This window comes from Liolophura sinensis, chromosome 7 (genome assembly GCF_032854445.1).
Source record: "Liolophura sinensis isolate JHLJ2023 chromosome 7, CUHK_Ljap_v2, whole genome shotgun sequence".
Classification (NCBI taxonomy): Eukaryota; Metazoa; Mollusca; class Polyplacophora; order Chitonida; family Chitonidae; genus Liolophura; species Liolophura sinensis.
The window spans coordinates 3,415,633-3,431,970 of NC_088301.1; the positions used below are offsets into that span (position 1 = coordinate 3,415,633).

Consider the following 16,338-nt stretch of genomic DNA (forward strand, 5'->3'; position numbering starts at 1 on the left):
GATCGTGTGCAAAATGATTTATATTTTTTTCTAGTTTCCCATATTTTTCAAGTCCTTTACAGTCCATGGCTTCAGCAGATCGGTCTTTGCATGACAAAGCGGTACAGCTTTCCACTATTGATTAGGCTAATGCATATACATGGACAAATCCTCACCCTACGTGGTTGTCAAAGCCGGATGTTTACCCTCAGGCACTCCGGTTTCCTCCGCCAATAACCTGCACGCCGTCATATAAGCAAAATCTTTTTAGTGTGGTGTGAAACACCCAACCAATCCCCCTACTAGTGCGAAATATTTTGACTTATGCAGTAGATAAAATGACAGATCCAAGAGGGAGTTTTTTTATAAATGGGCTTTCCTGTAATCATTTAACTGACAAAAGGAGAGTCGGCAGGGTGTTAAAATGTTTGGAAATACTGAACCGTAATAAAACTCACAGTTGTTTGGGTACTTATCTGAAAACTCTGTTCAGGAATAAAACGGGCTGGCAAGGGCCGACGTGTGTCGTTGCTGTTGTGCTTCACAAACAAATGTCACGCACAAAACAAGTCAGCATCCTCAAAAAAGTCTGTCAGATGAAGATTCGGGAGGGAAAAAATGGCACAGATAATTGAATTACTAATTCAGTGAACATAAATGAGGTGAGACTGGCGTAGCCAATCTCGATGTGGATATGTCTGCAGTCTGGCAGCTGACTGAAAACCAGGTCAGATTTGTGTTCACCAACGGAAAGCAGTGTCCTCAGACCTTGAGTAAAACACCCTCCTAGATATAAACAGTTATTATCACCACCCTGTTAGTTGTTTTAATTTAAATGTAAATGTAAATATAGGAGAGGGGGGTTAATCTTCAGTAAAATTATTCTCACCGCCAGCGTGATAAACATTGACAATCAAAACACGTTTTTGGTTGGTTGATTTGGTCTTATGGCAATCGAAAATATTGGTACCACTATCGAGACTTCACTAACTTGACGTCTACGCTGTTGTTGTCATGTTTATTTTTAGATACCCAGCAGTTTTGTGGGTTCATTCGGAGAGTGTTTAGCCGCCCGTCTTCCGATTTCCCCCAAGTATGCTTGTAATAATTGCCCGTCCAACAGATGGAGGAAAACGGATTCTAAATCGATGAAAACTCGGATTACGGATAAAACTGTTCAAGGGACGGTTAGGGGATTTAAAAAATGGTAAAAATACCCTGACGCAATGAATTTTATCTCCAAATAAATTAGATTGGAGGGAAAGGGCAAGCGATTATAAACAACAACTGAGCGAAGAATGGAAAGCAAATGTCAAGAAGACTTGGCTATCTTATACTTTTAGACAGTATTCTGTATATACTATGTCCCTTGTAGGTGAAAAAAAGGACTGTAATTCACAAATATGAAGAGGTCGGACGTATATAACAGTAAATTGTTGTCTGTCACGTCGGCTCAGATTCGAGTCACCCTATATACGTTCACACGTATTTAGACCTGTTGTACGAATCGTGTCCAGCCATAAGAAATCCCACATATTCAATGACCTATCTGGATGGACCGGCGGGTTGGAATCACCACGTGACTGGCGGGCGTGTAATAGACAGATCACAGGATGACCATTTCGTGTAAGAATAGTCTGTCATAGTTTGTGGGGTGGAAGATTGGTTTCTTGTAGGAAACTATAAACTCAAACGCAATCAAACGATTGGCACCACTTCCCTTGTTGTAATGTGACCGGCGATTCGACCTGTAATGATGAAAGTTAATGAATTAAAACTAGGTGCTTCAGATCTGACACACATAATAACCTATTACATTTACCTTCACTTACACTTTTGTCCGTATCTGGTAACTAGAACCTCGAGGTTTGAAAGGGGTCTTGTTTTTGCGAGTGCAAATGCAGGACTGTAAGATACCTGTACTAGTCGCACGAAAGTGGGTCAGCTGATCTAACGATGTCCTGATGTAACCCATTTTACTGAGCAAGGCTGGTTAGCGGTATGAAATGGCGGTTTCTAATGATCTGTGACTATCGGCTGCAAAACATTTTAAACGATGCCATTGTCAGATTTTTAGAACCTACGTTCATGGTGTGAAGACAAACGTGCTGTAAGTGTGACAAGTGTCGATGCATGAAATGAATTTTCTTCTGACTCCGGCGAGCAAACCTGTAATATTGTACCCAATTTCGGTAAATTGGAGCAGTCCGGGGGTGTTGTGTTCGGCAGTGTTCATCTCCCGATTAAAGAAATTCTCACATTTCGTGAAAAAAATTGTGTCGAGCCAAATTTAGAGGATTTACAAGAAATTCATTTGCCACGACTTTGTACACACATGGTGAAAAAGTCATTTTATATTTAACAAGACAAAACAAGACTTCACCACGAATTACCCTTCCGTTCTTGGCGTGCCCGGTGACGAAGTCATTCTGCGAAATGTAATCGATTTAAAGGAAACAAATAATGAAGAGAAACGAGAATCCAAGGAGTATCTCCAACACAAATGTAAACAGCTATATGCCAACCCAGATTCAGAGTTCCATATTTTTTTGTAAGCTTTATCCCCAAAAAGCATTTTTGTGTGTGTTTCTCACACTAATCAAGTATATGAGTAATTAACGAACACTACAGTGTGTATCAAGACAATTTAAGCCTATAATAGCATTCTTTATACATCTTTAATTTAATTATTTAAGAAGTTAAAGTTCTAATTACGGGATTACATCAAGCACCTTGCATCATTTATAGATACATAAATACAGACGTGAACATATGTTTTAGTGGGGTAAACCCGGAAGCTTTGGCCTCTCTGAAGTAAATGTGGAATACCAAATATTCAGCTTAAGTGATACATAGCCTGGACTTGCATATCTCCGACACGGTCAGTCGGAAGCCATTCGGTACCCCTTTATCGAATGAATAAGAAAACATTTTAAAGGACAATATATTTCTCCAAATAAACCCCTGTATGTAAGTTTCCAAGAAATTGTCGGACTACTTTACCACTAATTAAGTAAACGAGGATAATTATGAAATTAATCGGCAGATGGTCATTAGGCTTTAGCATGCTCAACTTTAGATGATAGGGAAGATGTATGCTAAGTTTCCTAGAAACAGGTTCGGTACTTCTGGAAGAGTTGCACGGACAAAATCTAAATAGATGGGAAAGCACCATTATCATTAAATCCTAAATGGAACCAGTTATGAAAATAATTACCCGGTTGCCATTACTCTTTAGCATGCAGACGTTTAGATGATAAGAAAGATGAGCGTAGTAATTTAGGAGGTGACGGACAGACATGGTGATTCCAGTACAACCTCCCCATCACTATACACTCTTTAAAAAGAACGGAATTTCTACCGCTGCAAAAAGAAAAGTTTAACCTTTCATCCGATTATGTATATTTTTACATCATACCTTAGATTAGGGAGCTAAAATGGTTTAACCTTCATACCATGTATGAGAGCCCAGGAGCTAAAAAAGCTTACACCAACACGGACATCGCCACTTTTCCCCCTCTCACAGTACCTATCCTTACTTCGTACAGGCGAGCTAAAAGAGCGTGGCGTTTTGTTCATGTGGCTGCCCAGATGCTGACGAACGACATCCCAACATTTCGCAAAAACTGGTAAACACAGACACCTGTCTTGTCAGACTCATCGCAGCTGCTTTAGAGTAATTTAATTAACTCGGTACACACTTTATCTTTGCCTTGGGGTGTAATTAGAAATTTTCCACCTTAAAAATCTCTGGTCAGCCCCGAGAAAACGTAGCCCACACACCTTACTAACACGATTCTATGCATGTTTTCAACATGGAACGGTTCATTATTTACAATCAATCATCAAACAAACCATGAAGTATTTTTATAACGCTTTCAATGTTTATTTCTGGACAACACACCGCTAGTATTCCATACACGCAATATGTTGCCTGTGTGCAAATGTTTAGTCCACACAAATGGAATTTCTTCTGTAACATATTTATATTTGACTAGAAAATATCCTTAGTACTCAATATCCGCTAGGAAGCAAGCTATCAGTCGACATATCATTTGAAGTGACACCATTTACATTTACAAGGGGCACAGTTTCGTTACTAAATGCATTGGGTGGCAAAGGGACAAAGATTCGGACGAACACTCCACCGCCGAGTACAGCCAGGGATAGTAACACGGTGATCAACCGACAAATCAACAGACGGCGCTTGTAGGAAGAGGACATTGGCGGCATCCACATGTCCGGTGATGGTATCGCCTCTTTCACGTCACTGCCTCCTAAACAAGTTGGGTACAATAAGTTAGAATATGAAAGTAAAATTAGAGCAACAAGCACAATGTGATAGCTGGCAAATGGTTATCATAACTCTTCAGTATAATATGCCCTCTAACTTTATCCTAACTTTTCCAGAATAGTTGCAAATTACACCCCCCCCCCCCCCCCACAATGGCTTCAGCAGATGTAGGTATAATTATTTCATTGCTGTCAGTTGCAATTTAATAGACATGATGCAATAATGCATAAAAGAATCAAGAGTATCGGGGTAATATTTATCGTAGATATATGATACACAATGAATGAACCACAGAATTTATTGACTTATCTTAGTACTTATCGTGAAACGTGGAGGATGCAAAAGAATAATGTCTACGATATATCTAAATGCTTGATTTTGGTTTCTTCTTGGATTTCCTCTGTGGTAAGCGTGGATGTCGAACCAAGATTATTTAGTGGTGGTGCAGTACTCTATAGCCATATTTTCAGGTGTAGTATTCTGTAGTATTATTGTTAAGCGATTGAGCTCCAAAGGAAAACAAACTGATATATACTTGTCTCAGTTAAAGTTCACTTTTTATTTATACAACCGTTTAATGGACACAACTGTAGAAAAAGCACTGAAAAAGATAGACTTTTGAAACACAGATGGGTATGCCATAAAGATACATACATATTGCAAATGCAATGCATGTTTCATAGCGGTCTAAAGAGTCAGAATACCTCGGACACCTCATACCAGCATCACTTATGGTGCAAGTAGCCGGTGATACACACCAAACCTTAAACCAGTAACTTTAAAGTATCTGCAAAGTAAAGTATGAACTTAAAATATAACCTAAAACTTTAACCCGTCTGTTGACACCACCCAGGTGTGAGTTTGCTTCGCACTCCGGCCGACAAAGTTATTAAACGATTGTTACCTCTGAAAACACTTGATGTCCTGGCACAAAAGATTTGAAGATAAATTATCTGGGGAACACATACCTGTTTTGATATCCAGAGCTTCACAGCTGTCCCCAGGCACAGATATTCTTTTTTGAGCCTTCACAGAGTAAGATATGGTAGGGGATAAAATGAAATTTATAACAACACCTTAACCAGCCAGTGGGTAATTTATAACTTCACAATATAAACTGACACAAATTACATTTTAAAAACCTTCAGCACTGCTTCTTTCCTAGGCGTTACAAGAGCGAGTTACCACTGTATGGAACAGTTCATGTGAGACTGAGTGAAAGGATGCAACATTGCAACGCAAAGGGGTGATTAACACTACCCAATCTTGTCGCCAGGATGGTTTACGTGGGATGCTGATGCTCCTCACTTACCTTTTCCACCTGCGATCCCCAGTCTGTATACAGCATTATTATGAGGTAGAAGACTGCAACTGGTGCTGTCCCTATCGCTAAACCCATCCAAAAGCCTGATAGAGACACAACAGACGAAAATGTGAGAATAAATATGTAATCAGTAAATCACAAAACGAACTGGTTTACTCCTAAATTGATGAGTCAGATGTCAAAGATTTTGAACCGGTCCACGCATTTGCTTAGTTAATCTTCTATTAAGAAAAGTTACCTTATCAACTAGATCTTCGTGTAATATTATCATATACTAATGTATAGTATGCTATGCAAGTGCACTTATATACTTATCTGATTGGTGTTTTACGCCGTACTCAAGAATATTTCACTTATACGACGGTCAGCACTATGGTGGGATGAAACCGAACACGGCCCCGGGGATACCCACCATCATTCGCAGGTTGTTGCCAGACCTACCCATACGAGCATATAGGAAGCCGGTGTGGGCTGGACTTGAACGCGCAGCGGCCGCACTGGTGAGATTCTCCTGCAAGGTACACTGTGCTGCGTTAGCACGCTAACTCCCATGCAACGGAGGCCTCTGCGCCTATATAAGCTCACATATTAAACGTGTTGCTTGCGCATGCGCGTAGTTATTACACAGTCACCCTATACTTTTTCGAATTTCCATAATTCCTTGCCATATGACACTCCACATAACGAGAGAGCGCACACATTACATCAAAACGGACGATCGCCATCAGATTGTTGTTGACTTTGTTTAACTAATGTAGATTAGCTGCATGGTTTTGTACTGTGGCACGATAATGAAAAGGAAACCAAACTTTTGCCATGTGAAAGTCGTCGATGAGCGACCGTATACTTACCCACAGCTCCCATTTTAGCGGGGAACATGAGCACTGCCGCTAAGGGTATGGTGATTAAGATGTAGCCCACAAAGTTACAGACCGCTCCTAGGTACTGCTGACCACAGCCACCAAATGTTCCAGCGATGACTATCTAAAGTAAATTTGATTCATTTGTATTAGGGATACAGTTTGTCACAATTATATAAGCCAGTGATTTCAATGCTTTTATCTGTAACCGCGCGCAATATCTTGTTTACCCATTTAGTAGGCTGCTTAACAAATCCAAGAACGACACAGTGGGATACAAATATCAACAAGTTTGGAAGCCCACTATGGCTATCGCCGTCGTGCTACATGACAACCCTACAAAATGTCGTGATGTTAAATGTCGCCTTCCGGTAACACATTTGAACATCACCGGGAGTTCCACCAATTAGAATTTGTAAGAGTTTTGCTGAAGGGAAATCCGTGGATAGCTCTGCATATAGTTTACAGATCTATTCTGCACATGCGCATATGTCGCATTGTCACGTTGAAGTACTTTAAAACTCAGCCATAATAACATTCTAAGAGAAAATGTCGCCTTGGTGCGTTGGAACCAACACAAAAACAACGCGGCAATGCAACATATTTCCTAGAATGTCGCTTTCCGGTCAACTGGTTGAGCTTGTGCAGCGAAAAAACTTTAATTTTCGCTGTATCTGATTTGTTAAATACGCATGTGCAAAACAACAACCGAAAAGCAATATTTTATAACTACAATATTGTTATGCTGCGTTGTCGCCCGATCAACATGTATGACAGCATTATATATATGAAATGATGTGGTTCTGTCGTCGTTAGGGCGCCTTAAAGCGATATTTTACAGTAAAATGTCTGATTGTTGCGTTATCGATCAGTTTATTTTTAAAAAAAAAAAGAGAGATGCGTCAAGTTAAAGGTTAAATGTAACGTTTCTTTCATGTCCAAGAGCAGAATAAACAGCACGACTGAACGAAGTCGACTAGGGGGTGTCCATAAACCAGGAAAGTAATTCGCCGGTTGTGAAGGTTTGATTTGGGCAGGGTCTCACTGAACGCGGCCTATAGCCTGACGTTTACACCATACAAACTACTACAACAATCATGTTAACAGAGACACCACACAGAAAACGAAGCCTGCAATCCTGTCGAGTGCCACCCCACCCCACTTCAACAATAATCCCTTCTATCATCTGTTGTCTTACCTCCTGGTATATGTTGTAATTTTTTAAAAATACGTCTAAGTAACTTACTGTGATTGAGTCTATGAACATCACTGCAGCCAGCGCCACAATAGTTATGGACGTCAGTTCTATAACGTCACTGAAACAATACGTAAACATAATGTATAAACTGCCTGAAATAAATGTATACAGTATTATATATGACTGTATTATGTGATGGGGAGAGGGACCTCTAGGGAACCGGTCACCTCATCACTTCAGATACTGGAGAGATTTCCGGATGTTTAAACCGTGGTATCTTAAGCTGCACACATTCAAATATGCTGGATGGGTAATTTCCGGAATAGCAAGTATATGATTGCAGTTGATTGTTTTCCTCCAAACGCAATTCACACGGTGCCGGATTAAACTGTTTCTCTGAAACAGCATGCCCTTACACCAAGCAGTATTTATTTGGTTGATGTTTTTCAACGCCATACTCATACACTTACAAGTAGCGCCACTTGCACTTCTGTAGGATCCAACAAGATCTTACCTGTCGTGAGAAAACATTAATGGGAGAAAGTTTCTCACAGATAGAACCAGAGTTCCCGCCAGTAGGTAGATCATCCCTGAAAGAAACATCCAGAAGGCAAACTGTCATTGTGGACGTCAGTTTGAGCTTCATTCAAGCGAGAGGAAATTGCTCAGTAATACCCTCAGAGGGAGGAAAAGTGTGTCAGGTTTTGTTCCCTTCAACAAAATATTGGTTGTTATATAATCTTATCATCACACTGTAAACCAAAGACAAATTACTGTCAAACTTACTCATGTGTGACTTATTGATAGATATGAACACAATAATGGTGGATTTCAAGTGGTATTCAACGAACAGGGTGGACAGTATTTATTTATTTATTTGATTGGTTTTTTACGGCCAACTCCAGAATATTTCACAGACATGTCGGCTAGCATTAGGGTAGGAGGAAACCGGGCACGGCTAGAGGGAATCCCACAATCATCAGCAGGTTGCCAGAATTTTTATAAACGTGCATGACTTCCCTGCTATTCTTACATCGAATTGCTTCACAGCGGGACGTCAAACCTGTTGTTTAAATTTATCTTCAAAGACTGCAAAGCCCATAACAGAGCTATCACAAGATTACACATTTACCTAGGGCTTTGTATGGCAATAATAACAAGGGGAAAGTACCAGTACGGCCAAAATATTGCTGTATTCGGACAAAATAGCCGGTTCTTTCACATGACCTGTTACAATGAAGCCCCCCCCCCCCCCCCACCAATCCACTACGTTTCGAATCTAAATAATTGCATGCAAATAATTGCAAAAAGTCCCTGCTCGCCAGATTTTCTTTTTCCACGGCCGATCCTGTAAGATAGTTTAAGTTCTTATCATATAAAGCGTTCGTAAAATCTACTCAAATCGTGTTTACAGTGTCCTTTTGTAAGCTGTACATGTTGGAAAGTGGAAGCGTACAAATGACTGGTTTTCTCGAACGATTACGGATTTCCTCTCGATAGCTCACATGAAAACGTCTGCGCAGTCCAGTGAGACGTTTTGGCGCCATCTGCATTCCCCGCCCCGAGATTGTGCCCGACGCGGATACTGGCTGCCACGGACACACCGGCCGGAAACTGAAAATAAACATTACACATTAAAATAAATAATAACCTTGCAGGATGTGTATCTATCATAAAGAAATCACATTTTCCTGAAAGATGTATCTCGAAGAGAGGTGTGAATGTACATGTGAATGTACATATCACGCAGAAGAGGCATCTTATACAGGGGTGTGAATGTACACACCACACAGAAGAGGCATCTTGTAGAGGGGTGTGAATGTACACACCACACAGAAGAGGCGTCTTGTAGAGAGGTGTGAATGTACACACCACACAGAAGAGGCATCTTGTAGAGAGGTGTGAATGTACATACCACACAGAAGTGGTCTTGTAGAGAGATGTGGATGTACATACCACAGAGAAGAGGTCTTGTAGAGAGATGTGGATGTATATACCACAGAGAAGAGGCATCTTGTAGAGAGATGTGGATGTATATACCACAGAGAAGAGGCATCTTGTAGAGAGATGTGAATGTACATACCACACAGAAGAGATCTTGCAGATGGGTGTGAATGTACATACCACACAGAAGAGGGATCTTGTAGAGGGGTGTGAATGTACATACCACACAGAAGAGGCATCTTGTAGAGGGGTGTGAATGTACATACCACACAGAAGAGGCATCTTGTAGATGGGTGTGAATGTACATACCACACAGAAGAGGCATCTTGTAGAGGGGTGTGAATGTACATAACACACAGAAGAGGCATCTTGTAGAGGGGTGTGAATGTACATACCACACAGAAGAGGCATCTTGTAGAGGGGTGTGAATGTACATACCACACAGAAGAGGCATCTTGTAGATGGGTGTGAATGTACATACCACACAGAAGAGGCATCTTGTAGAGGGGTGTGAATGTACATACCACACAGAAGAGGCATCTTGTAGATGGGTGTGAATGTACATACCACACAGAAGAGGCATCTTGTAGAGGGGTGTGAATGTACATACCACAAAGAGGAGGCATCTTGTAGAGAGATGTGAATGAATGAAGAAGCATTTCAAATGAATTGTGCCTAGTATATAGTACTGGCATTTTGAAACATGCGGTTGACATACTTACCATACAGAACAGGACTTGTAACTGGAAGGTTATAGACATGGCACCTAGCTGAACCTCACCCAGTAAGCCTATAGAATACAAACTGAATTAATGGTATGTCAGAAGGACCACTCGAACAAAATCTGAGATTTCCATGTTACATGGGAATTATTTACATATATTTATTTCATACGCCTCCATTCTCCAGATATTTTAAACACTTGCCAAACCCTTTTGACGCAAGTTTTTGCAGTCAAAGCCTGGTGACGCCTATATACAGATGAATAATTTTTCACATTTGATGTGACACATTTGATGTGACTTGGCCGCCATATTGGATTTTGTTTCAAATGTTAAACGTTTTTCTTCACATTTACGGCATGACTTTTTTAGCTATTGTTTGACTGTTACCTTAATTTTTTCACGTATCTACTCACCGCTGAGAAACACTCCCACCTCATACGTCCACCATGATATGATCATCATGACCAGTCCGGCCATCGCGAGGCTAAAGAACTGACCCCAGTTTTCCAAGGCTTGCCATGTCCATCCTAAAACGGAGGAGGCAAATATCCAGTTTATTTGATTGCTTGTGTTTTAAGGATCTTATTCTGGACTGTCGTGCTGACCAAACATTATCAGTTATCAACTTTCAGAAATTCATCTAGCACTTTCTTTTCACGGTAACTCGCCGAATTAAAAGCAAGCAAACAACTGATAGCGTTGACGTTAACACCAAATAATAGTTAAGACATGTAACACAAAACGGTAACGATTTTCCCTATAGGGAAACACCAAAGGCACGGTAACACAATTAGCGCAGTAACACCACAAGCGCAATAACATCACATGTAATTTAATACCACCAGCATGGTAACATCACAAGTACGGTAACACCACAAGCACAGTAAAACTACGAGCAAGGTAACGCCAGGAACATGGTAGCACCACAACCATGGTAATACTACAAGCACGGTAACACCAGGAGCACAGTAAAATCACAAACACGGTAACACCAGGAGCATGGTAACACCACGAACAGGGTAACACCACAGTCACAGTCACAACACAGCCACGGTAACACCACAACCACAGTAATATCACAAGCACGGTAACACCGCGAGCACTGTAATACCATGAATACGGTAACACCACGAGCACGATTGTATTGGAAAGCGAAATATATGGCGAAGTAGTTCTGCACGACTACATGTATTGAGCTCCATGATGACGTATGATATCGAAAAACATTTATCTTTTATTTAAAAGACAGCTGTAAACGAGCGGATATAGCGGCAGTTTTCATATTTTCAGTCAACGAAGCGTATGACAGTTAAGTGAAAGAGGAACAAAGTCTTTTGATTTGAAATCAAAAGGTACCCAAGACTCGATACGCATTACCTTGTACTTTGTAACATTGCGCATTATATTTAACTAACAAATTTAGGTGTGTGACACATAAACACGGGACAGCTAATCAGTTGAGCAATCCAGATACAAAAGGATTTTAAAACATAGTAGCATGCATTTTCTTACCACACCAGGTTTTCTTGTAAATTCCGCTGCAGATGATGTACATCAACAGGAGCAAGCACATGACCAGCTGTGAGAACGCCTGAGCCACCGACGACCCGCTGGAAGGTTAGAAAGCCGCCAGTAAAGAATCAGTACGGACGTGAGAATTTTGATGCTGATGTAGTACTACCCCTAAAAGCAATACCACTCACTGCGTAAAGGGAAAGTAATGCCACGATAGAGCGCCAAGCCCTACTGGCATTACCACAGAATAGCAGTAGAGTCGTAGTAAAAGCTCAGTAATGACATAGAATAGCTCAGCAATGATTCAGAACAGCCCAGAAATGACACATAACAGCTCAGTAATGACACTGAACATCATTCAAGCAGAGAAGCCCAGCATCCACACTAAACAACAGTAAGAAAGAACAGCTCTAATGACACATAACAGCTCAGTAATGACACTGAACATCATTCAAGCAGAGAAGCCCAGCATCCACACTAAACAACAGTAAGAAAGAACAGCTCTAATGACACATAACAGCTCAGTAATGACACTGAACATCATTCAAGCAGAGAAGCCCAGCATCCACACTAAACAACAGTAAGAAAGAACAGCTCTAATGACACATAATAGCTCAGTAATGAAACGGAATAGCTCTGAAATGACACAAAACGGCTTTGAAATGGAACATAGCAGCTCAGTAATGACATCTAAAACCTCAGTAATGACACCTAAAACTTCCGTAATTACACATGATAACTCAGTAATGGCACCTAAAACCTCAGTAATGACACATGATAGCTTAGTAATGACACCTAAAACCTCAGTAATGACACATGATAGCCCAGTAATGGCACAAAACAGCTTTAGTGACACATAGCAGCCCAGTGATGACACCTAAAACCTCAGTAATGGCACAGAACAACTCAGTAATGGCACATGATAGCTCAGTAATGACACATAACAGCTCTAGTGACAAATAGCAGCTCAGTAATGACACAGAACAGCTCAGTATTGACACGGAGCAGCTCAGAACATTACATATAACAGCTCAGTGATGACATAGAAGAACTCAGTATTGACACAGAATAGCTCCGTAATCACACGGAATAGCTCAGTAATGACGTAGAATAGCTCATTAATCACACGGAATAGCTCAGTAATCACACGGAATAGCTCAGTAATGACGTGGAATAGCTCATTAATCACACGGAATAGCTCAGTAATTACGCAGATCAGCTCAGTAATGACTCGGAATAGCTCACTAATTATACGGAACAGCTCAGTAATAACACGGTACAGCCCAATGATGGCAATGGTACATAACGAGTTACAAAAGGAGACAAAATTTACATAAAGAAGACAGAAGACTTTGAGTGAGTGAGTGAGTGAGTGAGTGCTTGGGGTTTAACGTCGTACTCAACAATTTTTCAGTCATATAACGACGAAGGAATCCTTATAGCGTATGTAATGTGCCTCCTTGTCGCAGGACGGATTTCCACCGCTCTTTTGTCTAGTGCTGCTTCACTGAGACGACTCACCGAAGGCAGGTAAGTCGCCCCGCTCGAGTTACTTTACTGATAATACCCTTAATGCTGAATGCTGAACGCCAAACGAGGAAGTTACAACTTCCTCTTTTAAAGTCTTAGGTGTGACTCGACCCAGGATTGATCCTGAATCTACCGCTCCCGAAGCTGACGCTCTACCAACTGTTCTACAGAAGACTTTGAAAAATGATACCTGCTGCTGCCGCCTAGCTTGGCACTCAAGGCTGAGAGCATGGAAACATGACTGATTAGATAGGTGTCAGTTAAATGTGACTGGGTGGAGTGTCATGTCCTGTCTTCTGCATGATACTCTGGCGGCATGGACTCGCCCTGTTACAAGATGACCCAATGACTCCTTGTCGTCATATGACTTAAAAATTGTTAAGTACGACGTTACATTCATACATACATACACAGAGAAGCACAGATGACACACGATGCATCCAACAAAATTTATCGGAAAACACGACACAAGACAAAGTCACAGCTGGTTAATTTATGATGAATGATAAATCAATTCTATATGCCACTGCCAAAAAATGAATCATGTAAAACAGGCACAGCCATGACACTGCAGAAAACCAGTGACAGAAATACGGAGCATTTACCGCTTTTCACAAGATAACCTTAATTTGACGGAACAAAATATGTCAAAATGTAAATCACCAGAATTACCGTAGATATTGTATTTCCCTGAAATGGAAATAACAGAATTCTTGTCATAAAACAGTACCTCCCTGAAACATTGGTATTAACACAATCAAAACTAAATATTTTAACAAAAGCAATGACACAAAATATTGCATTCCTTAACGGGAAAGTGATATTATTTTTGAAAACACACAATACAGATATGTTTTTAAACCAAAATTTGAGGTTGAGCAATATTGTTAAAAGATGACTCACATAACTCCTGTATTGAGGACTATGACGGCTATGTACTGTGCTAAAGCATTAAATCCGTTAGCTATCGCGCCGATAACAACCGGGGGGAGAATGGAATTCTGCAGAAGGTAAAACACAATTGCCATTAATTTCACAAACATTTATTTCATTGTATGTTTCACGGCTAGGCTGAAGACTTTCACTTTTACGATAGCGGTTGTTTTTATGATGCTATTATGCCTGAAATACTCAGATCATAATTATATTCACAGTCAGTTAACAGAGATATTAAGAGATATTATTAACGGAGTGCTTTCGTATTTACCCTCGTTTTGGCGTGTTAGCAATACAGCGACTTTAGAATGCAGACTCTTCCACGATTACACTTATGCACATACTCACAAGTGACTCACTACAAAATCACTCTGTTCAAGTGAACTTTTAAATGTTGTAGACCATTTAATACCCAGTAAAAGCACCTGAGACTGTAAAGCTGACAATCGGTAACCACGAGAAAGCGCAAATTTTAAAATCCCAGCACAATTCTGTAAATTTCCGAATCAGATGTATAAAACTTGATTGCAGCGCTGGTAAAAGTTGTATGGCCACAAAGAGATGGCTGAGTAATAACCTGCCAAACATGTACTTTCGTTCAAAAACGCTTACTCCTGGCTGAAATCCAGTAATGTGTTCTAAGTTTGCTGCATGAAACTTACCTGATTTTGTAAATACTTCATAAATATACGAACAAGGAAGTTGCACTGAAAAGTAAAAAGATTTAAAGAAATTAAAAAATATCAATCATTGCCCTAGCTGAAGTGAAGTAGCCAAGACGTACAAATTTCTGTTTTTCAATCCGTACACTTATGTATAAACTGTAAATGAGAACAAATGTGGTTCACAAAATGTTTGATCACGTTTACTGTACTGATTCATTATGTCTCTGAGTTTGGAGGAAACTATATCAACGCAAGGATCCGACAAACTTACATATATTCCTGGCATAAAATACACCATATAGTCAGCGGCAATTCTGAAAAAGTAAACAAAGAGCTAGTAGAATACGATCAGCGTTCCTACATCAATCAGGATTCTGTCGATGGACTAAGCATACCCCAAGCCAAATTTCTTTGCAATGTTTTAATGTTAGTGTGTGATAAATCTGATGACAGTACAGCATTGTAAGTAATTCTAAATCAGTCAACTCTAATGGAATTAACATTACTACAATTTTTCCTAAATATGCTTAAACCATGGCCCTACTGGATATGTACATCCCTGCTATTTAAGAATTTACACGAACAGTTAGGAAAAAAAGCATAACTGAGATAAAGCCACACGTTACCGGTTATGTGGGACCATTTGCAAACTATACTGAAGAAACAAAGACTTCACATGTCTTCTTTTATGTTCCATCGATACCCTTATGAAATAACGTGTGTTGCTGGCTTATGGATGTAACGAACGAACACTAAATCACGATTATGCATTAAGTTGCGCTTGGTGTACCCTCCACAGTCATCAGTAGCATGATGGGGGCATTTTTTTTTTACTTCACAGCGACTAGCCATCTGCATTGGCGCTTGTTCACTACCGCGCATTCATAACAGCAAGGCAACGTTGTCTCATTGACTGCCGAACAACCGTGAAGACAGCATTAGGCAACTTGTGCCATTGCTGTATTAACATGGCGCCCAGCTTTTGAACATTTTGGGGTAACGTCTCAAGGCACGAAGACCTCTTCCAACAGTACCCCATAGGTGTTCGAGGGATTGACGTTAGGTGATATCGACAGCTTCATAACGTCTTTTGCAATAAATTCCGTGTCAAAAAAGCTGTGTGTGGTGTCACATTGTAATATTGAAATTGGCGGCCTGGATCATGAGCAATCATGAACGGCATCAGCTCCGCGACAAAGACCTGGCCACGAATTCCCGCTGCATTGTGGTCCCTACGAATTCCGAGAAGACGGGGGCGCACATTCGCGCAGAGAGCTCCCCAACCAATTACGCTGACGAAATGGATCAACTTCCAGGATGCAGAACTGGGCGTCGACGCCGCGCTCGCAATTTTCCATCGAGAAAAAG

General features: G+C 40.5%; 1 protein-coding gene across 1 annotated transcript; it reads right to left on the bottom strand.

Annotated features, from left to right (window-relative positions):
* Positions 1–1,585: 1,585 nt before the first annotated feature.
* On the bottom strand, positions 1,586–10,801 carry LOC135469819 (multidrug and toxin extrusion protein 2-like). The gene is made up of 11 exons (XM_064748428.1): positions 10,738–10,801; positions 10,322–10,389; positions 9,161–9,269; positions 8,170–8,245; positions 7,704–7,773; positions 6,449–6,581; positions 5,586–5,680; positions 5,242–5,299; positions 4,060–4,256; positions 3,509–3,573; positions 1,586–1,727 (listed from the first exon to the last, which is right to left on the bottom strand). Exons 1-11 carry the CDS (start codon positions 10,799–10,801, stop codon positions 1,586–1,588), a joined length of 1,077 nt encoding a protein of 358 aa, XP_064604498.1.
* Positions 10,802–16,338: the final 5,537 nt, after the last annotated feature.